Raw genomic sequence first — 27,564 nt, forward strand, 5'->3', positions numbered from 1 at the left:
CCACCTCTAAATTCACCCCCTCACCCTCACTTTTGTAAAAAGCGTATTTCAAATACTAGAGACTTGTGCTTTGGCAATTGCATGCATATTCATGTTATAATCATAATCTAAAAGTTTCATGAAGATCGTACGTCCATAAAAAAAGTTATTAAACAATTAAGTTCTCATAGTAAGCGCACACTGCAGCCCATGCGTGTTTATGCGTGGGTGCTTGTGTGTGTATGTGTGTGTGTATGTGTGTGTGTGTATGAGTTTGTGTCTGTATGCGTGTGTGTGTGTATGTGTGTCTGTATGAGTGTGTGTATGTATACCTGTGTGTGCGTACGTGCGTGTGTGTGTGTGTGTGTGCGTGTTTCTTGTGTAAGCTGAAAGTCGCGAAAAAGTATTGAAATATCTATTGCTCCAAGGGTTCAGGGGATCTCGTAGTCGAGCAGTCTCGACTAGAGCTTTCTTACTTGTTTTTTTTATTCTTAGCTTCTCAATAAGTGGTCTGCTTTTGCAGATGATTTTTATTTCCGAATTGCCTTACCTTTAGTGTTATAATGTAAATACAACCATAACTCAAACAGCATCTTAAAGATTTCGAACTAAAGATTCCTTTCATGCGTATTTACATAACTCTCTGGAGTTTTCAAAATCCTTGATTTGATTACCCAAAGGAGAAGAGATTGAAATATTTCTATAAACTCAGAATTTTAATGAAAACAAATTTTCCTGGCAAGTTTTAAAATATGCAAACACTCATACACATATCAAGAATCCACAAGCAAGTACTAGAAATATGTTTTTGATTTTAATTATTTGGATTTTTGTCTGCAACAGATGAGAGCGTGAATGCATTTGTAATGCATCTATTTGACAAAGTCGTGGCTAGAAAGGTATCTCTCATTGTTGGTACTTAAAGTTCTATGCGTAGTGTAAACTGAATCTCAGCATCGTTATTTCGTCCTGCTGGTATTCCTGTTGCCGCTGTCGCTGCTCTCAGTGCTCAAGTTTTGTCCTCGGCCACTTTCGTGCCACTAATTGAGCTGCTGACGTGGCCACAGCTGCCACCGCAGGCGCCGTCATCGAATCCCTGCCTGCGGGTTGTCGTCTGCATCTGGGAGCAGAGCCTGCGGCTGACACTTGCGCCAGACGTTGTCCTGTTTTTTGTGCTGGCTGGCTCCTGAAGCGCTGCTGCCGCTGTGCGCTTGTTGACTTTGTTTCGGCCTCGATGGCTGGTGGACACAAATTTAATAATCCACAACAGTGTCAAAATTGTTGAAATATTCCGCCACGGCGAATAGCCAGGACAACCAATTAGCGCATTCCAGCTGACGCTGCCCGATTTAATAGCCGATGCGGAGTATTCACCTGGATGGTTACAGAAAAACAAAAACAAAAATATCAAATGTTGGCTTCTGCTTAGGACTGGACTTCCAACTACGCATATTACAAACAAGTTCAGCTATAATTTTGCATAAAATGAGTGTGTTTATATACTGATACACGCGTATGGATATGTGTGTGTGTGTGTGTGTGTCTGTGTTACTAGTCGATTGAATAAATATAGGCATATTGTAATTACATATTTCTATGGTGAAATTGAACAGCAAACACTAAAGCCGAGAAGAGCAAATAAAAGGGCGCATAAATTAAGAGACATTTGAGCATCGTTTTATGGGCGGGCCAGGCTCAGCCCAAGGCAGAGGCGTGAAATATGCACAAAACAAATATTGGAATTTAATATCAACAACAACAATGCCAAAATGAACTGGTTCAGCAAACAGAGTGCACTAGAGTAGAAGCTGACTAAATTAAATTCTGGAAACAGCAGAAGTTAAAAGTCACAACGCATCAAGAATATTATTTTCAAAAATTTAATAACGTAGGTAGCTTCTAATGTTAATTTCAATTTACTAAAAATAATGAAATGTTGGCAAATTGAACATTTTATGTTAGTAAGGTCAATCAATATCAAATGCTCAAAAGCAATAAAATGAAAACTTTTAAATAAACTAAAGTAATATAGCTCCAGCAATTTTAATGGCTCTCATATATATTTCAATTATATATGTTTTAATTAAATTAATTACGCATACTTAAAGCTCAACAGAGAGTAAAGGAATATTTTAATTTAAATAATATAAATTAATACCTGTAATTTTATTCAGCTCAAATATTTATTTTCATTTGGCATATTTATCAACAAATGCATTATTTAAACAAGTGTCAAAGGCCAGCGTCATATATATATTCAATTATCATAAATATTGCACTACGTATAAAAAACATCGCGATTCTGAAATGTTTCCAAACCAACAAAAATTAAAATATATTTGCACAGCAAACTGAGTTTGGCATTGAATTTTAGATTCAAATTAATTGCGAGAATAAATAATTTATAATTAATTCAAAATAATTAAATATAGCTAAGTATTTGACCCAGTTTGGCATGTATGTAATAAAGAGCTTCATGACTTCATAGAGCCCATTCGTAATGAAGTAGTAATTCAACTCCCCTATGAACTCATTTACTCAACTTATCAACTCGTATTACCTCTTCTTGCTCGGCTGAATTTCTGCCATATCACATACCATTTCGGCTTATGTTATATATGTTATGTATGTATATACATTATGTATTTTATAAATATATATACATTAATATTATTACATTATAAAATAATATAAATTATGTCATGAAATAAAATAGCGGATGCTTGCGTGTGTGTGTGTGTGTGTGTGTGCCTGAGTAAGAGCAGAGCACATATAAATGATAATATCATTGAGCTATTAATAATAATTTGTCACGATTGTAATTGTTGTTTTTATGTTCTCGGCTCTGCAACGGCCACAGAATTATATTAAGTTTATTAACCCTGCAGCGCACTTATGTGAAAATTCATCCACAACAGTTTTATGCTTTTTCGAATTTTCAACAATAGTCGAACAACCTGCATGCTTTCATTTCATTTCATTTTTTTCCACAGCTGTCCAATCCACCGTTAAAATACATAACAAATGTGCAGATGAAACCCTCCCGCTCCCTCCACTCGTGGCGCACCCCCGCTGCTGCCTTGCCTCGGTTGCCTAGTGATTTTTTCAGTATCCCGCTTTAACATGTTTTACTCATTTGGGCGGATTAAGAGTGCTGGAGGACGCATGTTATCTGCGCCAATTAGTCGATTATTAAAAATACATAAATTTTACACAATATATTTCAGTTGTTTTTCCCATTTTTCATTTCAGCTTTTCGCTCTTTGGCTTGAAGCTCTGTGATAATGTGGAGATGCAATCAATAAAAATGGATGAACATGCGCTTCGAAATGTGTTTTTTTTTTTATACCCTGAACCCATTGAAAATGGGAAATCAGGGTATAATGGTTTTGTGAAAAAGTATGTAACGGGCAGAAGGAGGCGTGGCAGACCCCATAAAGTATATATATTCTTGATCAGCGCGACGAGCTGAGTTGATATAGCCCTGTCCGTCTGTCCGTCCGTCCGTCCGTCCGTCCGTCCGTCCGTCCGTCCGTATGAGTGCGTCGATCTCAGAAGTTATAAGAGCTAGAGAGCTGAAATTTGACATGCATACTCGTGTGTACCATACGCAGTACGAGTTTGCTTTATTTTTTCGATAAATCGTCCGATAACTTTTTTATCGAGAATAATCGAAAAATTGATTTTGTTTTTTCAGCCTAATTTGAACATTTTTAGACCTGGAGTGTTCAAATTTGGGTTGTATATAAAGTTAATCGATACAAAGATTTTGTAATTTACAGATTTTGGATACCACGCCCCCTTCTCCCCCAATTTGTAAAAAACGCATTTCAAGTACTAGAGACTTGTGCTTTGGAATGTACACACATATTCATCATATGATTACACTCTGAAAGTTTCATTAAGATCTTATGTCTACAAAAGAAATTATTCAACAAATAAATTCTCATAATATTGCCCACACTGCAGCGCAGCCCAAGCGCAGTCGCTGCTTACTGCGCAGTTAGCAGAGCGCAGGCTTATGCGTGCGTGTGGATGCATGTGTATGTATGTGTGCATAAAAATGCAGAATGATTAGAATATCAGCTTAGAGGGTTCAGGGTATCTCCTAGTCGAGCAGTCTCGACTAGAGCCTTCTTACTTGTTTTTCCACGATTATCAACAATTTCTGTGCACTTAATTAGGGAGACTATTTAAAAGTAGTTAGTCATACATAACTGTGAAGCTATTCGGAAAAATTCACAACTTCTGCTTGGGAGCTTGTATAAAAATGTATTATTATTAAACTAAAATGAAAGTGTTTCTGCTTCAATGAAATGATTTTCAATATCATTGATGATTTAAATTTTCACTTTTCATATGTGAAAATGTACTAGTCTGTATCTTTAATCTATAAAAGTCAGTACTTGAGGTTTGGTTTTATAAATATTTTTGGAAAATGAATATATTTTATAAAATTTGACAATATTCGGTTTCTCTTTTGTTTATCGTTAGAGCCATATGTCATGAATAATTCCAACATATTCACAATTTATGCCTTGTTTGATTTGAAATGGCAGAAAACAACTGTTCGGAGGCAACCACAGCGGGCCGGGCGGGTCGGTGCGGGGTGTGGCTTGAGTGACAGGTTGACAGGCACGCCCTTGAATCATTGTTTTGTCCCTTTTTCGACGCTTTGGCATTTACAATTCAAACATGTGGAGCACTTGACAGTCGCATAGAATCCACACGAACCACAATTTACCGTCAAATCCAATGCCATTTTTATGGCCATTATTTAAAATACCATTGGCCCCAATAAACGTGAAAGTCCTGCTGCTGTTGTTGTTGTCGTTGTTGTTGTTGAATGACAACGTGTAAACGACAAACGCAAAGCGCACACCTGTCCCTCAAGCCAGCCAGCCAAGCCAACCAGCAGCACATCAGGTGTCATCCACACTTAGCTGGCAACCACTAACCGCCAAAGCCCCGTTCGCCGCTCCACCCACATGTGTTCTAGGGGCGAATTAAAGTAGCATGCTTCAAGCAGAACACATGTCAAAGTTGACATACACGCACAGCTCAAAGAACAACAACAACAACATCAGTACAAATACTGCAAGCCAAACGATTTAAATACAAACAGCAATTGCGTATCGATAAACAAATATCTCGCAGCGCTTGAGCGATACAAAGATATAAAGATACATAAATACAGCCGATGCGCCAGATATACGAGAAGCACAGATACAAAGATACAAATGTATCTCTGCGCTGGACAAACAGTCGTGGCAGCTATGCTGGCTATGTGTGTATGTGTGTATTACAGTGTTTATAGGTCATCATTATCATTATCATCATCATCATCCTCATTACTATCATCATCATCAACAGCAGCAACAGCAGCAGAAGCTACGTGCTTCTCATTCTCGCTGTCGTCTTTTGCTGGACACGAAGCAAATAACGCAATTGTGGGACATTTGGAGATAACAATAAAACTGCAGCAGTTGTTTTTGTTTATATTGTTGCTGTTGTTATTGTTATTGCTGTGAAATGTTACTGCTTCTGTCTGAGTGACCATCAGCAAAGGTGGAGAATTGTGTAAACAAATAAAAGCTAAATGGTTGAACAATGGAAACTGAAAGGCGAAACTAAGGCAAAAAGCAATTTAACTGTTTATATAAGAAGAAGAAAATATAATATGTTATCAATAGAAATAAATATATGAATAATTAATAACGAAAAGCAAAGTTAGTCAACTTTGAAGCATGTAAAATTTCACATATAAAATGGAACTAGATATACATATATGTACATGTAAATGACTCTTATACATACGTATACTATTTCCTTATAAGCATGCATGCAGCATTCAATTTAATTTAAGTAAATTTGACAGCGAAACTTGTGGTTCGAGACCACTGTGCCTGCGTTCGCGAGTCGAAAGTCAGCGAAGTAAAATTCAATTAGGCTAAATGAAAACTTAATTCTATTGGCATGCAATACAAAAACATTTGGCACCAGCCACACAGCTTGGCCAGCAACCAAGGCAAGCGGACGATGCCCTGCCCCCTTCTTCCCTCTTCCGATGTCATGCGGACTTACCATTTAGCACGTGCAGAACAATGGTGCGGGGAGCGCTGTTCGAGGGGCTGCATGTATAGTTGCCCGAGTCGAGCTTCACAACGGCGGGAATGATTAGCGAGGCAGCCTGAAAGTTGAAAATAAAACAAAATATATCTCAAATATATAGCATAAACATATGTATATGGCTGGGGCAATGCGCTACGCTACTTGAGCTGGCCAGACAGCTGACAGACGCCGCGGCGGCACTCGGGGCGTATGCGCGACGAAATGCCACGGCGGGCAATTGAAATGGCGGTTAAGTGAAAGCATTTAAATACAAAATATGCACGCCATCATATCATATATTAAAACAAGTAAGAAAGCTCTAGTCGAGACTACTCGACTACGAGATCCCCTGAACCCTTGGAGTAATAGATATTTCAATAATTTTTCGCGTCTTTCAGCTTGCACAAGAAACACGCTCACACACACACACACACACACACACACAAACACACACACATACACAAACATTTACATGCACATACACACACAAGCATAAACACGCATGGGCGGCAGTGAGCGCTTACTATGAGAACTTAATTGCTTAATAACTTTTTTGTGGACGTACGATCATCATGAAACTTTCAGATTATGATTATGACATGGATATGCATGTAATTGCCAAAGCACAAGTCTCTAGTATTTGAAATACGCTTTTTACAAAAGTGTGGGTGAGGGGGTGAATTTAGAGGTGGGGGGTAAATTTTAACAAAAACCGAAATTGTATAAATTGCATATAGGCATACATTAAAAAATTGGAGACTCTAGCAATAAAGGTGTAGAAGATATAATTTTATAACAGGTTTTCGAAAAGGTTTTTTATCGATAAAAAAAGATCGAGATGAGTTATCGATTTTTAATGATAAACTTGATATGCGCGCTGTAATTACGAACATTTTAAAAAAAATTTGAAGTCTCTAGCTCTTATATCTTCTGAAATCGACGCGTTCATACATACGGACAGACGGACAGACGGACGGACGGACAGACGGACAGACGGACAGACGGACAGACAGACGGACAGGGCCAAATCAACTCAGCTCGTCGCCCTGATCAAGAATATATATACTTTGTGGGGTCTGCCACGCCTCCTTCTGCCTGTTACATACATTTCAACAAAACCATTATACCCTGATTTCCCATTGAAAATGGGTTCAGGGTATAATTATAATCTGACGACGCTGACAATTCTCGACAACGTCGGAAAATTGAATAAAACTGCCATCGCGCGCTTTGTGCGGGTAATTCGCGTGGTGAAAATCCATTTAGTCAAATGCACTTGCAAAAAATCTCAGTTTCTTCTCGTCAAATTGTGATTGCAATAATTGATTTATGAAATTGTATTAAAATGATGTCTGTATTAAACAAAATAAAATAAAATAAATATATATAGCAAATCTTCAAATAGTTGAGGACAAGATTCATACTATTTTTGCAGCTAATTGAGAATTTAAAACATATAATTTTTTTAAATTTCAAAGAGGTTTTTCAATTTCTTTCTCTTTTGTTTTAATTAGTCAAAGCTTTGAATATAATTTTTATTTATTTATTTTTTCTTTTTTTCATAATGAAGGCCTTGAAGCTTGGTCAGCGAAAGCTTCCTTTTTCTATGATTTCCTTCCATATTCCGCATTCCATACACAATGGAATGTGTTTAAATAATCAATTTCATTTTCATATTTCCTATTCATATGCAATTTAATTTTCTCAATATGTTTCAACACTTGGTCACCCTGGCTTTATTATCAAAATACGTATACATTTCTCTAAGTGTGCAAGAGACAGAGACAGAGAGAGAGTGAGGATGATGGTTGATGTGCGCTCCATATGATAATGATGAGAGACACGCCCATATGTGTGGTATGCCACTTACCGTTATCTGCTTAATGAAACTGCTGCTCGGCAGCATTGTTGTTGTTGTTGCTGGCGTGGTGCTGGGCTCAGTTGTCGTTGTTGTTGTTGGAATGGTTGTTGTCGCATCACCTGCTGCTGCTGCTGCTGCTGCTGCTGCTGCTGTCGTCATAGTCGACTGTTTGTCTCCTGCAGCTGCTGCCGTTGTCAGCATATCATTTGCTGCAACGCCTTGGCCTGAGGCAACGCCTGCTGCTGCTGCTGCTGTCGCCGCTGCTGCGAGTGCAACTGCAGCAGTGGCAGCTGTAGTTGACATTGTAGCTGCTGTGGGCGTTGCCGTTGCTGGCAGCACGTATCCATATCCGGCGCTCGCCTCCTCATCGCTCACCGTTATCGCATCTAGAATATACGAACGTGTGATGGCCGTTATATCATTAAGGGAATCTGCTGCTGCTGTTGCTGCTGCTGTTGCTGTCGTTGCTGTTGCTATCGTTGCTGTTGCTGTTGCTGCTGCTGTCGACGTTGCTGCCGTCGGCGTCGTTGGCACTTCCGTTGGCAGATCGATGCGCTCAATTTCCGTTCGCCAGCCGCGACGATTATGCAAATAGATTTGCTTCTGATTGTAAAACCAATTAATGAAAAGTGGCGGCTCCAGCGCTTGGCTAATTATGCAGCGCAGTTTCACTTGACTTCCGGCCTTCACGTGGCGCGTAGACTCGCCAATTAATTCGGTTTTAGGTTCTGCGGAAACACGGATAGAGACAGGGCGAGACACACATTTAGAGAGTCGCTTACAATCTGGGCCAAATCAGTGCAGAAGCCACTGATTTATTGGCCTGCTCTGTGATTTATGTTTCGGCTTGAATTTTGGCATTTGGGGTGTGGCATTCGTTGCACTACGCTATGGTTGTCATTGATTGGGTCCGTAATAACAGGCATCGAATGAGCAATTCGGGGAAAAACTTGCAATCAAGATCAACAACTGACACAAATAAAATATTGCGAATTTAAATAAATATGTAGAAAGAAAGAAAAAAAAAAAAGAAAATATTAAAAATGTAAGAAAATAAAATAACAATAATAAAATCAATAAATTAAAAAGTTCAAATTATTTAATAACAGAGTCGAGTATTAAAGCAATTCATTGAAAATTTTAAAAATATATTAATACGAAATAACAAACAAATCATTTTCGCAAAAAAAAAAAAAAAAATAATAATAATAATAATGATAATAATAATAATAATAATAATACTACTAATAATAATAAATAAAAATTAAAATAAATAAAAAAAAATATTTAAAAATATCTTAACAAATACAGTAAAAAAAATATAAAAATTAATAAATAAAAATAAAAATGATTAAAAAATTATATATATTAAAAGAGAGAGAAAGAGAAAAAAATTGAAAATAAGAAATAAGAATAAATAAATAAATTATATATTAAAAATATATTAACATGCAGCTTTTATAAAATATTATTATTAATTAATTCAATTAATTACTTTTATATATAGTCATACCAGCTTTACTTGACTGCTTTTCTCATTTTCCTTTCATAATTTCATTACGCAGTAATATATACACGGTAAATAAATAAATCTTCCCTTTAAATAAAATTTAATTTCAATTACTACCAATGCCGATTAGATTTCTATAGGGACTTGCACTATTGTTACCCACTTGCTAAACACTTATTATAACCTTTACTCACCCACAATGCGCAAGTGCACAATTGCACTCGCCTTGGGCTCCGTGGAGACTTGACACTCGTAGGTGCCCTCATCCTTGAGCTGCACGTATTTGATTTGCAGGGACCAACGCTCGGGGTTGGGTGAAAAGACCGACTGAAAACGCTGATCCGCTATGAAGGTGGTCTGATCCACGGTGAGTATGTGGCCATCTCGCATGCGAAGCCAGGAGATGGGCTTCTTTACCAATTGCTTGACCTGTGCGAATGGATGAAAGAGGACAGACAGTCCAATTGAACGAATCAATATCAAATTAGGCAATAATTGAAAACAATCTGTCAATATTGGTGTTCATATTTTAAAATACAATACAATTGAGACGTGGCCGCAGGGGAGGCCCTGAGCAAATCCCAGCTGACTAACTGAATGATGTCAGCTTAACTTTGGCACACAAAACTTCGGCGCCTATAACAACAGCCATTGAATGATATATAGGAGGACAATGTAACGGTAAACAATAACGTCAACAAAATGACGATTCATTTCTGTCAATAATGACAATAATAATTTATAAGCAATTTTACAAGGCAGCCTCCTTGCTCCGTCCCGTCCCACTCTCTGTCTCTCTCTCGCTCTCACTCTCTCTCTCTCTCTCTCTCTCTCTCTCTCTCTCTCTTTTCAGCCCGTACAGCCAGCCAGTCGCACGTAAAGAAAATAATATACATTGAACTCGAGACGGAAACTGAAAGACCTTTTATTGAATGTGTATATTAGTATGCGTGTGCCTGTGTGTGGGTGTACAACTCTGCATGAGTGTGCACGTGTGTGAGCACATTTTATTTATGTCGCTTGGTGTACCACTTGTACGGCATGTGAATGATATTGTACGAAACAGCTCATCGTAATTACACTCGACACAATTTGTGATTTATTTGCTGCCAGCGAAGAAGTCTCTTACTTGTGAACATGTTCTTCTCGATTATGCCTTTGACAGTTGGACATTCAGTCTGCTGAATGCATTTAATAATGTGTAATAATACCATTTACTTCAATCATAAAATTCAGATTGTTTTGAATGAACACAAAAGTATTTAAAGTGAGAATGTTGAACATTTGAGGTAAATGATTGGAATAATATTTCCATTTTGCTTTTCTTTCTTAATTAATACAGACATAAATAACAATCGTAATAATATTAATATAATATTGATAATAATAATGATAATATAAAAATATGTAAAATTTAGTTCACAGCTAAAGAGCACTAATTTAATAAAATATACAAATAAAATAAAATATTTTTAGGTAATAATTAATACTGCGCCAAAAAGTATGCTACACTTATCTAAATGGAAAGTTTTTGATTCTTGAATCTAAATATATGGATTGATATCGTTGGAGTTCAAGCCATAGTTATAGTTTAAAGATTTTCTTATTGACAGATTGCAAATAAAAAAAATAAATAAATAAATAAAAAAAATATATATATAAATAAAAAATTCAATCTTTTAATACTATTTTTATTATTATTTTATTTATTTTTTTTTCTTGCGAGCGACAGCTAGAAATTTTAAAGTACGATCAAAGCTTCATTTCATAATTTCACTATTTAGTTGACATTTTTGAAGCATTATATTTTCAAATGATCAACTAATCCACTCTAAACTGTGATTCACTTAAAATGCCGAGCACACAGTTTGCGCGCAGTGTGGGCCCGCACACATGTAGCCCATTGGGTGGCAGGCGAGGGGTTGGGGCTGCCAGGGAGCACAGCTGATTATAATGGCGTTGGCAAAGCGTGGCACTAGCTGAAACTCCGACTGGCTGTGGCTGTGGCTGTGGCAGTGGCAAATGACAGTCTTTGAACTGCTGTCATCAACTACACTGTCCGCCTGGGTCACGGCGCTGGTGACGTGAAGTAGCTATGGCTCGAAGGCATTCCATGAGGACGGGGGACGGGGCTGGGGTGGGCGCTGTTGAACGACGTCATGATTAGATACTATAATCATTTGTGTTTTATGTGCTTGTTGTTTTTCATTGTGGCTGTGGCCCCCCTTTCCCACTCGCCCATTCGCCATGGAGCTAAAAGTGTCTGAGGCACGCACACAGAGCCCCACCCACCAGGCACAGACTCCTGCGCCCACCGGCAGCCGCCCACCTCTTTAGCCCCCGCCGCCACACGGTGACTGAGCTGCCCGCCTGTCTGTCTGACTTGGCCATAATTGCTAGCTCGTCTCCCTCTTCTCGTTGCTGTTGTTGTTGTTGTTGTTTTTGTTTGGCTGTACGTGCTGTCAAAACTATATGAATATGCCGTATCACTAATAAGTACACACACACATGCACACACCGACAACAGTCACATATTAATGCAATGTAAACGCCATACGGTTTATTTAGTATATAGCATCAGGGATTAATCTGCGTAAGTCCCTAATTTGACTCGGAGGCCTACGTGTTTAAATATCTGCTAAAACTTTTACATTGTTTTCACGAGTATAATTTTATTTTGAGGTACATCCAGTAAATGCTAAGTAAACAAAAACAGACATCGGAAGCTCACCAAGTATGAATAAATAAAGCTTCAGACAGATCCATCCCAGATCTCTATGACAAATAAGACGTCGCGACGTTAATATAGAAATCCCCTCCTAAAATGAAATCTTTCTAAATAAATTTGCAATTTATCTTCAAGTTTTCCGCTCACTGATTTCTTTATGGAAGAATTTCCATGTATTTTTTTGTTTTTAAATTTTGTAGAAACTGTAAATTATGCAGCTATAAATAAACCAATATGGGCCGGGCCGTGAGTTTATTAAATTTTGCGGAAAGCATTGAAATCGTGAGTATCGCACAAAGGACATTATTATCAGGCCGAGCATCGACGTTATACTCAGTGTATTATGTGAAGATGCTTATCCAGTTGCCCGCGCCGGAAGACAGTTGGGCAGCCAGCCAAGCAGCTCCCCGGCACGCGCACAGCGCCCGCGGGGGGAAGTGGGAGGTCGGGACTGTAACTGGAGTAACTGTCAGGGAACTCCTTCAGTCAGTGCTTGGAGTACGTGGCAAGTGTAAGTATGTATGTATGTATGTATGTATATGTATATGGATAGAGTGGATGCCTGTGGATGCTTGTGGTTGCTGCTGCGCCGCTTGACTGCCTGACAAATATTCGTGGGCTGGCTGGGTTGGCTCAGGTTGGGCCCGTTCGCTAATTTAAATTCCCCGCTTATGGATGGCGCATTATGCGGCTGGGTTCGTGTAGATAGCGCTTAATTTGCCAAAAAATTAATGACCGCATTTCGCCATCGAATTTATCAAGATGCCCAAAATTCGGAGCTGTTTTGCAATTTAAATATTGTTAATTAGATGTAGCTGCATTCTGTATAGGTCGTCCCCCCACACCCTCTCGCCCTCTATCTGTCTCCCTCGTTCGGTGTCTTCGGCAAATGTTGGCATTGCATTAAAGTCAAGCGCCTGGAAATGGGCAATAAAGCCAGCAAGTGCCACTTATAGTTTGTAAAAGTTGACGGGCCGACTGCACCCATATCATATTATACTATAGCCATAGATAGAGCCTGGGAGCCTTGGTTGTAGTCAAGTTTTTCCTGCTTGGCTTTTATGTGCGCCTTACTTTTCGTTTGCTGTCGTCAGCAGCGATTTCTTTCTTTCTTTTTTTCTCGTTTCTCGTTTCGTTTCTTTTCTTTATATTTTGAGGAGGCGAAACCAAAGGCACGCAGACAACAAAGTTTGGCCATAACATTTGCGAATGCTGTCTAAACTTGTTTGTAAATAATTTCTTTCTTTTATTTTGCCAATTTTTTCACACAACAATACACCTCAAAGAGAGCCACGTCCATGGGTGGCATTTCTTTTCCTCTCTCCATTTCATATTTGAAAAAAAAAAAAAAAAAAAAAAACAACAACTTTTCGCAGACTTGGCAAAATAACCCAAAACAGGGGTAGGAGAGCAAATATATATATATATATATACATATATCAACTGCTCGTGGGCAAAGCTTTGTTTGGTTTCTGCTTTTTTGTGGCCTCCCATGAAGTGCGATGTAAGCTGTATGTAACGCCTACGGTCTATAATTTATTATTAATTGATTTGGTTTAAGCTGATTATCTTACATTTTGGCCAAGTTATGCCAGCCAGCAGCCACGTGCGCTAAAAGGGCATACAACATATATTATCCCTAATCGGATAATCAGCCTCAACCAATATGTATGCACCTATATTGATTATTTTCTACGGGGAAAATCAAATGGCTTCTTTGGACTGAAGCTATTATTATATATCTATGGTAATCAAAAAGAATAATAAAATAAAAATAAATATAAATATTTTATTTAATGAGAGTTTGAAATGTAACAAAAACTTAAAAATGAAATTGAGAAATTTAAATAAATAACATAATTAAACATTTATTGTAAAAATCCTTTGCAATCTGATAAATATTTGTTTAATGAGAATAAGAAAAAAAAAAATAAAATAAAATAAATAAAATAAAATAAAATAAATATTAATCAAATCAAATTTTATATCAATCAAATCATAAAGGTGAATGTGAAAAGAGCATCATGTAAAGGAGGATCCATTAAGGCAAGTATTTGATTTGTAAAGGTATCATCTTTTAAATGATTAATATTTATACGTATTTCTTTTTCTTCTCTTTGTTTCTCTGCCTTTGTTGTACTTAAGTTATACGAGTAAAAAGTTGCTATTGGTGTTGTTGCAGACGAGTTCATATGAATAAACATTGAAGTGGAGAGAAAGAAACTGTAAGAGAAAAGTATTTGTTTGTCTTTCCAGCAGCTGCAGACAGTTGAGATACTTTTGTATCTCTTTAGTTTCATTTCACTTAATTTTTTCTAGAGAGCCAGATAGTGATAGAGAGAGAGGGAGGGTGAGAGAGATCAAAATAATTTACTCTATAAACAGAAGCAGCGACGACTGCGCCAATTATAAAGGCCATAATGATTATGCTTATGCTTGTAATTATAATGATCATTAGCATGATTATCATAATGATGTGGATGCTGTGTGCGCGCGTTGCAGGCACTGCGCCAAGGCAGCGAGGCAGAGAGTAACTAAATTATTAGCGGACAGACTTTGGATGCTACACACACACACACTCACACTCATGCAGAGACACACAGGCACTCAACTGCCACGCCCAAAACTGTGCGTGTGTGTGCGCGGGGCTGGGGCTTGGAAAATTTGGGTCATCTACGAAAATGGCGTTGCCTTTGGCTATAAATTGGTCGAAGGAGTGGTGGGAGGCGCGGTCGGAGGGCACATGTAGGGGGTTTGGGGTGTGGCAGTAGCAATTTCCGGTTTGTTTTCTTTCAGTTCCGACAGCGCCAAGCGTAAATTAGTTCAAAGCGCAGCAAAGCTGAACTCAGCCTCCCCCCCAACCCTCTACTGTGAACCATCTACTCTGGCCACCCTGGCTATCCGGTCCTTACGATCCGATTGAGCAAAAAAGAGGAAAATTCTGCATAATCAGTTGCTTATTATAAATTATCAATGATTATTAATAAGAGAAAAGAAAATGCTTTGTCAATATTTTGGTTATTCTCCACAAAGAACGGAAAAAATTAAAATCCCCCGCTGAAAGTAAACAGCGAAGCGAGCGCTTGATTGGATTTCAGCAAAAATCAATCAACTTTTCAGTTGGCCTCCTTCAGCTGCTCAGTTTGGTCAACAACTTAATATTGTACAAGTATTCTGGCATTATTTGGCATAAGCATTCCCCTCATGCAAGTCATTGATAAAACCAACAAAATAAAAATAAAAAAACAAAAAAAAGATGGAGGCCATAATACACAAAAATAAAATGAATATAATATTTTGTATAAGCTCTCGACTTGTTGTAGAGCGCTCAATTTTGTAAGTTCACTGAAAAGGTTTATCATTGCATTAAGAGAGGCCCAAAAGTTGGTTCGAGTGAAAGCCATAACGAGAGTTGTAAGCGAACGTGAAGCTGATTTGTTTTTGGAACGGGCCATGGAAGGAAATATAGATGAGCTTCTTTCTTTATTCTCTCATTTTAAAATGTTGGCAATAGTTTAGCAGAGAGTTTGAAATAGAATTCTGTCTCACTGTGCTAACTGAGTGTATTTGGCTTATAAGAAAAATGCGGAGTGTTCTCTGCAAATTAAAACGATTTATAAGCACAGCCCAATACAAGCACCTTCTGAGCTATGAGTACATGACTCTATGTGTATTATACCATGTTCTTATACAAAGCTGGAATAACAAAGTGACTAAATAGGCAGTTGCCTGCGATCCCGAAAAATGAAGGAGAAAGAATGATTGGAATTAAAGTGAAGGGCTTGAAAAAAGGGGCCCCCAAATTGGGGTTTGCCTAAGGCCCCGTTGAGGGCTAAGCCGGCCCTGCTTGTATGCATTCAGCAAGGCTTGAGTAGGCACAGTGAAGTATATTATATTTGCTTAAAATATTATATACTAATTTATTACGTTCTACTACTGCAAGTTCTACTGTTGAAATAGAGACAGTTATAGATTCGTCAACCTGTGGGATTGGATAGCTCCATGTCTTCCACCGACGCATACAGTTTCTTGAAGTGCTACAACATTATAACTGTGATCAGAGTCTCGAAACTATTTGCAGTTAGCCTATCAAGTATTTTGTCAGACATCTGTGGCATGTCTCGAGAAGCTCATTAACTTCCTGTTGCAGAAACTAAGCAATGACAAATCGACTAATTACTGCTTACATTCCGATCTATCGGATGTGTGGGCGCTTCACGAGCGCATATCCCATTATTAGGCCATTAATTGATGTCGCGTGTGTGTTGATCCGAGTGAGATGTGCTGCTGTGCTCTGTCTGTGCTCCATGTGAGAAGCAATCACTTCATTCCTTTGTGACGCAGACACGCCTTTGTGCGGCCGGGCTAGTAATCTTATAAGCATACAACTCTTGAGACCCCCACCAAGTGAGCGGCTCATTTGGCACGCATTATGGACTGTTAATTAAAGGAAATTTCCGGGGTGGAACTCGGCTTGAGTTGGAGTTGGAGTTTTGGGCTCTACTTACGTTGCAGGGCAGATAGGCGTGTGTGCCCGCTTGGCTAATTATTGTCTGGTAATCATCTATTGTTGGCGGTGGCTTTAGCGTTGTCCTTGGAGCCGGCCGACGTGTCGTTGTCGTTGTTGTTGCCGCTGTTGTTGTTGTAGTTGGTGTGGCTGCGGTTGTTGTAGTAGATGCTGTCGATTGCTCCATTGTTGCCTTAGCCATGGCTGCTCCACTGATTGCTGTGGCTGTCGACCCATTGCTGTGGGAGAACAATGCATTGTTCTGCGTAATTCTGTACTTGTGCACATATGGGTCCTGCTGCTCTACACTCCTGTTGCTCATAATAAGATTTGCTTGCAACACGGCTGCTGCTGCCTCCTGCCCCTGCCCCTGCCCCTGCCCCTGCGCCTGCCCCTGCCCAGGCAGTCGCTGTCGATCGTCATTGTTGCTAATGCTATTAATGCTGCTGCGGCTGGACAATGCAGTTTCCACAATTGCCGTTGTAACTGCAACTGCAACAGCATCGGATGGCTCCGCATTTGTCTGCATAGCTGCTGCTGCTGCTTCTGCTGCTGCTGTTGGTGAGACTGTTTCCCCATCATTTGCTTTCACAATTCGCGTTGGCGCTGTAATGAATGGCAACGATTTTGCCAATGTCGCCGCTCTCTTTGATTGACTTCTATGAAATGTGCCGTCATTTATTCTGTCGCTCCTTAATATTGCCGCCTTCAGGCCGCCTAGAAGAGATCGAGAGGGAGAGAGAGAGTGAGTGAGAGTCAGGGATAGATAGAGAGATGGGAAATTGTAAAGCAAGACGCATTGTAGGCCATAAATTAATGAATTTGTGTTTTGTTTGGAGCTTGGCGCTTAAGCTGCTTACATATTTCAACTGCCCTGATCCCATTTATCTAATATGCCCGCCAACAATTAAAGCGAGTTCAATAAATTAATCAGCGCACAAAACTTGAACAGGCTGCACCACTCAACCACTCAGTCACCCAGCCGTTGTCAATTCGCTCGCCTGCCCACTGCCGACGCATTATAGCAATTTCAAATTAATTAGCTAATTACCTTCAACGACGGCCAGCCACTGGCTGTTGGATTTTTGTATTGATTTGCATAATTTAAGCAGCCAAAGGCGACAGACAGACAGTCGTGATATATGCAGGAAGCAGGCTAAAGGCCAATCTGAATCGAGCCCGAACCGGAAGAACAACTTGTTCAAAAGTTTATTTCAAACAGTCAAAGGACGAGGGCCGAGCGCTAAGTAGAATCATAGAAGCTAAAAGCTCCACAGAACTGAATTGCTCTTGGTCTGGGTTTTATTAATATAATTACTCTCAATTATTTTGAGTAATTAATTTGAACTGTATAAAGAAACTTTACTAATATATTCGATTTAAATATTTATTATAAAAACTTTAACAAGAAAAATTATAGATTGTTAAAAGTTTTATAAAACAAAAAGAATATTGAGAAATTTATTAATTCTTCAATTCTAGGAGTAAAGAATATATAAATTATTTTTAATCCATAATAAAGTTCAAAATGTATTGAAATATTTCAGGCATTAAATCTTCGATACACACATATACATTAATACATGCTCATTGCACTCTCTCTCCCTCTTTTTCGCTCTCCCTTTCCGCCAGCTATTAAGCAACAAGAATTGCAATAAAATATCAGAAATTCGGTCATAATTTATGCACCTATGACACTTCCTGCCCACCTGCCCGAAAAAAGGGTGGGCGTGGCTGGAGCTGCAGTTGCGCGTAAATTTGCCAAATCGACGTCATAAATTTCGGTAACGAAACTTTCTGGCCCGAAGAGCAGTACGGCGAGAAAAGGAGTTAAAGCGAGACAAAAGTGTGTCATGCCACAGATATAAAGACGAGTGCCACATGCTGCATGCCATATGCATGCCACGCTGAGATTTCTTCAATTTAATTAATACTGAGTGCAGTTTGCTTTTTCCCAATTCCTTTTTTTTTTTTTTTTTTTTTTTTTTTTTTTTTTTTTTTTTTAATTTGCCGCCAAGTAAAATATTCCACACTCGAAAGTTCGCAGAGCTCTTTGGAAACTTTTGTGCCCGCTGCACTTGAGCGGGGCTGTGAGGCAGGGTCGCTGGCCCATTGGCAGGCAGAAGTTATTTATCGTTAATTAAGTAAAGCGCTGCGTTGCGCAGCGAAACGAACAGCAACTGCCTAAGAGATTGCCAGCTATTGAGCATCTAAAAACCAGAGTCAAGAGCTCCACGACTATCTAAGCAAGACCAAGAGAGAAGTACAAGGGCTACGAGCGAATGCAAAATTCGCTGACGGCCATAAACCAAATGGGTGTATATGTATATATGTGAGCGAGTCTGTGTGTGTGTGAGCATCTTATCATGTTTTATGTTTATGCGGCGTGTACATGCAATAAAGATAAAATGATTTCATATAAAAACTTTTTAATTGCCTGCACTAATGATGCACTGCAACAACTTGATCGTTATAATTATTATTATTATAATAATCAAGTTGCCCGCTCCGACTGTACAAGTGGCCGAAAAGTTGCTCCACGTGCCAAAAAAATAATTAAATCGAAAGTTGAGAATTCACTCATATTCCTTTTGAAATTTATAGCAAACTCAACAAGAGTGAAGTTTTAATAAATGAAACAGACAACTTGACTGCAAATAGATCAAATTCAACTAGGGAATTTTTTTTTATTTATTAAAGAATTTCACATATTTCATTATGAATTTATATTCTGAGAAGTATTTGAAAACCCAATCGAGTGAACGAATTCATCAAATATTGTTCTATGTATATGTAAATCAAAAATTTAAAAGCAGAATATTAAATTTAGATTAGCAGAAACAATGGGGGAAATGTGAAATATGCCATTTATTCATTTATGCATAAATTCCTTCTAATCTCAGCGTTTAAGGGAGATAAATTCTTTTCGCTTGATTCCGAGAATGTGGCCCACGGTGCCTTGGTGCCGGCAACTCATTAACCGCAAACAAGTTAAGGACCAAACAGCTGTCGAGTTGCACGAGTTCAAGGCATATAAAAGCGAAACATGAATGCCTGCCTCCCCTGACTCCAAGTGCTGCCAGAGACGCAGCAGAAATGAGGCAAGAGGCAAGAGCAAATCAAAACAGCGTAAAAAGACGAAGAGAGTGTGGGGTGGGGAGGGCGAGCAAAGCGAAACTGCAATAAAACAAGTGAATTACGCGTAAGAGACGCGCCGAGCGAAAAGAAAAACAGAATAATAAAGAGGGAAAATTAGGAAAAATATCACTTTAGGCGGGCGACAACAGCCGCCGCCACAGCCTTTAAAGCATGCAACAAAAATTTGCTTAATCTCTGCGCCCGAGCAGCAAACTAAAAAGTTATAAAAACTCTCACACACACACACACACACACGCCAGCACACACATGCATCCACAGACACAGGCGAGCTGTGTGCAGAGTAAGATATAAAAAGATAAAATGTCTGCCCCGCCCCAATTGGCGGGACAAACTTGCGTAATGAGGCTCGACCAAGCGGCAAAGGCGACTCGATGACTCGCAGCTAGACGGGGAGTGCGATGCAGATTGAGTTTGAGTCCTGAGTCCTGTGTCTTGAGTGGGGACTCTAGACAAAGTCTGAGATTAAAGCAGCCAATGAGTTTCAGTCACAGCATGCAGCAACTCATCTGCAAATGAAGGCAGAGGCAGAGCGAGCGAGAGGTAGCGAGAGAGAGAGAGAGAGAGAGAGAAAGGGAGTAGCAGGATTTCCCGCACTAAAATTAACCGGCTAAGCCCCGTGGGCACTTAAGTCGGCATCAAGTCTAGCAATAAAATCATCTAACAGACACGACTCACACACATACGAGCTCACACATGCACACAACACACACACGCATTCATACACAGGCAATAATTTATTCGCCTGCAATTGACAACGGCTCCCGTCTGGCCTTCGCGCTCCTGGAACACTTTGGCTGGTTGGCCCCAAATGAATCCAATGGAGAACCTTTAAATTCTCAGAATATTCCGCATAAACCTGTCAATTTCTGGTATTTATGTAATTATGCGCGCTTGTATCAATTTGACATTACGACACACCACAAAGTGGGCCTAATACAAATTTTCCTGGAAATTATTTGCTACATTTATGAATAGAAAATTTATTTACATGTTATTTTTATTTATCTAGTTAGGCAAAACCATTTTTATAGCGAAGAGATAATTATGAGATACAAAAATTAGCTATAATTGAATAACCTGACTATTTAAATAAAAGAAAATATTTATGCTTATATATTAATTTATATGTATGAAAAAAAGCTACATTTTTTAATTTTCCAATTACAATAAATGCCAAATTAATCATTATAAAAAGTTCCAGTGCGGGAAAGAACATATTACAAATTGGGCTTACAATATGTATATATGTAACTTTCCTTAACTTTTTCCAGCTGTTTTCATAAGCTTTTCAAGAACCAATTTCAACTTTAGTATATTGTGAAGCATACGATATCCAGAGGCAGGGTCGACTGATGCCGACTCTTTATCGCAGTGCGTCCGTCCGGGCCAAGTCGAGGGCCAGTCGCTGCTGACAACAAATCGACACTTTTCCTAATTATGATGGGCATGTTGTTGAGTCGAGTTGAGCTCAACTGAGCTGCTGATGAAGGCTGAGGCTCCGGCTTGGTCATGGTCATGTAATCTCAACTAAACACCACAGAGCCGGGCACTTCCATCAAATAGCTGTCGAGATGGCGCTAATAACGATGACAGACACCCACCCGGCGTAGTCGGTTGTCCGCCTCGCTCTGTCCGTAATTTGTGTAATAATTGTGCCTAAGCATTTAAGTCGAGCGTGCCAGTGGAGCGGCTAACCAGTGGCATCTCCAGGGAGCCGGGGCACTTGTCTGACAAGCGTTAGATAGTGGAATGGAGCAGAGAGAGAGAGAGAGAGGGTGGTGGAAGAAGTGGGGAGAGAATGAAAGATGCAGAAGCTCTGGCAGCAGCCAAAAAGCCAAGCAAAACAACAATGAAGCATGGCGGCGAAATGCCTGCGGCCGTGGGCAAGCGAATGAGTTAGTTACTCGCGAATGCCGCGCCACACTTTCATCCTGGGACCCAAAGGACCCGCCGGGCAGGGCAGCCAGAGCAGTCAGTTTTGTTACAAGAATTCAATGGTGCTCGACGTGCTGCAGAATTTGATTAAACAAAAGTAAAAGTTTTCATCTCGAGCTGCCGAGCAACAGCAACAGCAGTAGCAGTCGCCTTTGTTGTTCCTTATATATAAATATGTGTGTGTGTGTGTGTATGTCCCGGGAGTGGTTGTTGTTATGTTTGTTGCTGCTGGTAGTACAATTGTAGTCGGAATTGTGGCTTCCAGCGTTCCGTCCGCCACTTTCATGGCCAACAATCGGAAAAGTCAACAATCAACATCAGCTGGAAATTGGTTTAAAGCACCCCAAATACTCTGTCACACACGACCTCTTAATTTAGCTGTGAATGTAGCTCGAGCAGCGACAATAGCCAACTTAGCTGCAATAATATCTTTTCAGACGGAATCAGCTCTGGCTTTGTGTGCCATAGTCTCCCACATAATACTTATACCCGATTGGATTGCGTGGTCACAAGTCAAATTTGCCAGCTTTTTCATGAAATGTTCAAGCTCTTTGCGTGGGCATTCGCCTCGTCCCGCCCCACCCCTTGCCAAACTGTTACATTTTCAGCTTTCTATTTTTGACTTTTCCCCATTGAGATTTTCGCCTTTTATTTGCCTTTATTTGTAATTTTGCCATTTACAATTTTAATTACCCTTGATAATAATTATTATTGTTTATGCCTCGAACGAAGCCATCGAATCGTCCTTTGCTGCAACTTTTCACTCTGAATGCAACTTTTGACTGCCATTCGGGCGACACAAAAAAAGAAAAAAAAAGGGGGAAAAAAATACTTTCCAAATAAAAGTCTGAAGTTTGTTTTTAATGAACTGGAATTCTTCAGTGCAACAAAGCGAATAATTTCAGCTAGTCAACTATAATAATTGGAATCTATTTTTAGTCTATTAAGCTGAAATGCATAAAACGTTTATCGCAAATTAAGTTGATGAATTGTTAATAGATCGAGTATTTGTTTATAAATTTTGCTTATAAATCAATCAAGCTTTGAGTTCTTATCTGGTTTTTTCTACTATATATGGTAATTTCCTACACATATGGTAATTTCATATATTTGTATTTTAAAGACATACAATTATATAATTTTTTTTTTTTTTTTTACTTTAATTTAATTTAACTTAATTTAATTTATTTATATTTTATTTTATTTTATGATCAATCAGATCATTATTATTGATATGTTAAAAATATTATTTATATGATAATCAAAGTCATTTTTTCATTAGAAATGTATTGCTTTCTGTTGTGATACAGTTGCTTGCTATAAAGTAGGTTTCTTTCACTACTCAATAATGAAAAATTCACAATTAAATATCAAACCAAGGTAGCTTACTTGAAGTTAGAGCTAAGCCCCATTAAACGGTCATAAATGGCTGCATTTATGACACGAATTTAGCGTGACAAATCAAAACATTTTGCCGTATCAAACACTTAGCATAGCTTACCTCTGATGACATTTACCGTTGTCATAGATCTCAGAAGCATGCCGAACATAATTCTGTCAGCCAAAGCATGCCTTCTGCTGTCAACTTCCCGACTCGACTGGAGACTGCGAAAATATGCAAAGCAATTCTCACAGCCAGCTAGCTGAGGCAAGGCGTGCGCTGCCACGCCCTGCCGCCCATCAAATTAATATTATTACCAAGTACACAAAGAGATACACGGGCAGCGGGAAAGTGAGAAGTATTTGATATGCGGCAAATGTAGCGCTAAAAAAAAATAAAAAAATAAAAAAAAAAGAAGAAGCAAAATAAAAAAAAAGAAAGATGTAAAATAAAACGAAATGAAAATCAAATTGGATATTATGCAAACTTACCCGCTGTGGCACAGTGGAGTAGCTGCGGCTGCAGGCTGACGGCGAGGACGAGGCAGAGAGAGAGGCTGGCGAGGATCGGCGTTGGGTGCTGGGAGCGCATGTTTCAGCCGTGGCCCTCTAATAGAATGCCAGGCAAATTAATAATCCGCGTGCTCTGGTCGTACGCCGTCTGGCTGCAAATCGGCTTAACTGGGTCACATCTGCCGGTAGGCAGCAGCACAGCACCACACGAGCTGCTCACCAGCTGCAGCGCCTCTGCTGCGGCTTATGCGGAATGCCTTCAGCGCTCTCCCAGCGAATATTGATATAGTTGCTGTTCGGGCTGCTTATTATGGTTAGTTGGCTCTGAGACACAAGCAGTGCTCGTCCAGTGGTTAGTCTAATGTGCGGTGGTGCAGCGGTGCAGTGGTGCGCTGCTCTCTAATATTGGTTGCTTTGCCTTCTTCTAGTTCTCACGCACGATTGGGGTTTTAGCATATTTCACAATTGCGCTCGACCAGATGCCACAGCTGCAACAACAGAAACACAAACTTAAGAGCTGTGCAACAACACGTGGCAAGTTTTAAATATTCCCACTATGCTTTGTTTGTTCTATTTTATGGCAAACGTTTTGCGCAAAATCCTGTCCTGATATGTTTGTGTGTTTGAGTTTTAGGTTAAGTTATGTGGCCAACAGCATTAGTTGCTCAGGACATTCCACAAAACGAATGCTCAACTGACAGCTGAATAAGAATGCCCTGTGAGACAATCAATGCTTTCATTCATGCACAATTAAGTTTTATCTTCTCTTAATATCATTTTAAATGGCTTACATGTCATTTATTATTGCCAAATAAATTGTTAGACTTTCAATTCTCTAACTTTACTTTTGTTTATCTAATATCTAGTGGCATTCAAATTAATTATACCTTGCCTAATATGTTCGTCCTATGCAGTGCATACTGTGATTACAAATAGCTAAGATTCTATGCTTTTGTTGCCTCTTCCCTTTAACAGTTGAGAGTTTCTTGAAATTGTCAAGTCTATTAGTCTATTTGCAAGTTTCGCTGGCAAATTGACAAAGTTTACAAGTTGTGTTTATGTTAGGCGCTTAATACTGTAATTACAATCAATTCAGCAACATTTTAATACTTTGATAAGTATGCCGTGACGTTCACACAAACTAACTACAAATTTATTAAGTAGCATCGCTTAAGCGTTTGGGTCTAAAGACGCGGCACGAGTTTAGAAACTGTGGGCTACTTAGGCGTGTAATACTGTTATTATAGCTGTACACGCGCATCTAGCGCCTACATCAAATTATTGAAATAGCTTGTCAGCCGTATTAAATTGTCAAATACCCGGATGCGTTTTTATTAACATTTGAAAATTATGCTATAAAAAGCTGAAATTAATTTCGCTAGTCAAAGTCGTGTTTTGCATTGAATGCTGTGATAGCTTAGCAGGCAGCAAGCGAAAAGGCACTCGGAATTCTTCAGCTAGCGCGCTTCTCTGAGCAAAAATGTGAACTTGTCCAGAAATTCAGGGCTGCGCTGAAAAGTATGCTAGGGAAATAGGAAAAATATTGCGAATTGCTGGCGAAAATGCTTTCAGGCCCACATGTAGCAATGAGTGTGTGTGTGTGTGTTTGTATTTGTTTGGGTGCTTGGTTGCCTGTACGAGTGTGTGTGTGTGTGTGTATGTCTGTTGAGGCATTCCTTTTGGCCGACTGCCGCTGCCGCTGTCTCTGCTGCTCTGCTGCTCTGCTGCTGCTGCTGTTACCTCATCTTTCTTTTACGCTCGAGACTATTTGGCATTAACGAAATTTATTTATGCGGGTGTTTAGTCGGGCGTAAAAGGTGTACATATGGCCAGGCAAACACGCCCCCGCTCACTTACTCCCACAGATAAAGAAAGAGGGAGCGAGAGAGTGAGTGAGAGAGAGGGAGAGAGAGAGAGAGAGAGAGAGAGACAACTTAGAGATGCACGACACGCGCTTAGGAATTGAAAGGATTTGTCTGCCTTCTGCTTGGGCTTAGACTTGGGCGCGTTGCCAGGAGCCAGGTTCGAGTCGGAGCTCTGCGCTTGACCCGGACTTTGTTTGCAGCTTGTACGGAAAAATAATGATTTAAATGCCCTTTGTTTCTGCAAGACACTACCAAGCAGGCCACGATGTGGGAAGAGCTCTGAGAAATGCCAGGCGTACGTAAGTAATGCCAAACGGTTTCCAGCTGGTTTAATGAAGCGTTAACGCAAATGTTAAACAAATGTTATGTTCTGGCCGAATGAATTGTATGCATTAAGGAGTTGCTTAATGTTGCCATGTACCACTGTCAATGTTGTTGTTGTTGTGATTATTATTGTTGTTGTTGTTGATAACGTAAATAATACTAAATTGATTGCACAAACAACGCAGCAGCGGAAGTGTAAATGATTTAACACAACTTCCCCCTGCTCCCAGGACTTGTTTTTCTTTCCTTCAATTCCTGACCTCGCTTTTCTGTGCTTAGCATTTACATTGATGTTCCGGCTGCTGCTGCTTGTACGGCTGAGGCAAAGCAAATAGCTAAGAACGGAAGATGAAATTTGCTGGCCGCCGAACCGGAAACAGAAAATTCTTTTACTTGTAATTTAGTTGATTTGTTGCGGACATCATAAATATAAATAAAATACATCTAATATATAAAATATATGTATAATTGTTGTTGAAAAATATATTGCTTCCAGCTGTAGCTCATTAATACATAATAAAATTCAATAAATGATTAAATTACATTTCCTGAAGCACACACAAAACTGAATAATTTATTAGAATTTGTAATCATTTTTTTTGTTTTCGTTTTTTTTTTTTTTTTTTCAATTATTAAGAATTTAAGAGCAACTTGGCAGCAGCTTGGTTTGTATCTTGGTATCAAAACAACAGTGGCCTATGATATCCGTTGTGAATTCTTTCAGTTGCTAAAAACTTATGCTAATTTATTTATGTTAACTTATTCCAACAATATTTGTTTTGTATAAAAGGGAAATGGATTTCATTATTGAAATTTTTGAAAATAACCAAATTACAAAGTTGAAAGTATATTATTTAATTTTAAATTCTCACATTCCGTTGATTCAAACTAATTTATAACATATATTTTATTTTTAAATATGTTAACACTTAAATAGTCTTTTATTATTATTATTATTTTATGATCAATTTTTAAACTTCACAATATCATGAGTTTTAAGGAATTTGGAACTCTGTTTTTATTAGTTTTTAAATAATTTTAGAATTTTAATTTGTATATTACCACTTTGAATTGTCTTTATTATTTTGAAATGTCACACAGTTTATGGGACAAATACACATTGATTCAAATCGAATCTTGTATTCACACTATTTATTCACTTGCTTAACTCCGACTCACTTCGCAGCTGCGACTCGCAAAACGATGCGCACGCGACACCGGCTAAAAGTAGACTAAACGAAACGAAGAAGTCGTGGCAGATGCTGCTCGGCTGATACAACATAGCAGCTGTTAAGGCAGAGAGTGCGAGAGAGAGAGAGAGAGAGAGTGAGAGCTAGCTAACAGCAGGATTTCTTTTAACAGTGGCTGACAGAATATGCACAACTCAGACAGTGTTAACCTCACAGCGACTGCAGCCCGCTGTTAGTTAACATTCACAGCCGAGTGAAAGCGTCTCTCTCTCTCACGTTAACAGCGCTCACTCGCTGTTAACGAGTTAGCTAAGCCGCGCAAACAAAATGCAGTTCTTGTGTTTAAGCGTTTTAGCCGTAAATTATTTATTTATGCGGGTGAATTAAACATTTCAACGAAAGTGCCCATTAAGATTTTAACGGCAAAGTACGTTGAGCCCTTTCGTTAATCCGAACCATTTGCAAGGGACTTATCATAATTATCATAATCATAAGAACAATT

The 27,564-nt window shown here is 39.0% G+C and overlaps 1 protein-coding gene across 1 annotated transcript; it reads right to left on the minus strand.

Annotated features, from left to right (window-relative positions):
* Positions 1 to 408: 408 nt before the first annotated feature.
* Positions 409 to 27,100, minus strand: LOC6574482 (mucin-5AC). Its single transcript, XM_015167470.3, has 7 exons — positions 26,935 to 27,100; positions 23,663 to 24,171; positions 16,698 to 17,413; positions 9,656 to 9,890; positions 7,961 to 8,679; positions 6,064 to 6,169; positions 409 to 1,353 (listed from the first exon to the last, which is right to left on the minus strand). Exons 2-7 carry the CDS (start codon positions 23,760 to 23,762, stop codon positions 989 to 991), a joined length of 2,241 nt encoding a protein of 746 aa, XP_015022956.2. The 5' UTR covers positions 23,763 to 24,171; positions 26,935 to 27,100; the 3' UTR covers positions 409 to 988.
* Between the last annotated feature and the right edge of the window lie 464 nt (positions 27,101 to 27,564).

The sequence above is a fragment of the Drosophila mojavensis genome, unplaced genomic scaffold, assembly GCF_018153725.1.
Source record: "Drosophila mojavensis isolate 15081-1352.22 unplaced genomic scaffold, ASM1815372v1 contig_231, whole genome shotgun sequence".
NCBI classification, from domain to species: Eukaryota; Metazoa; Arthropoda; class Insecta; order Diptera; family Drosophilidae; genus Drosophila; species Drosophila mojavensis.

Excerpts from the sequence above, each read along its gene's own strand:
- LOC6574482 (XM_015167470.3), bottom strand. The coding sequence starts at position 23,762 with ATGCGCTCCCAGCACCCAACGCCGATCCTCGCCAGCCTCTCTCTCTGC. Across the intron at positions 9,891-16,697 it reads ACGCCTATCTGCCCTGCAAC|GTCAAGCAATTGGTAAAGAA; the intron begins GTAAGTAGAGCC and ends CCATTCGCACAG. Across the intron at positions 1,354-6,063 it reads TGTTCTGCACGTGCTAAATG|GTGAATACTCCGCATCGGCT; the intron begins GTAAGTCCGCAT and ends GTAACCATCCAG.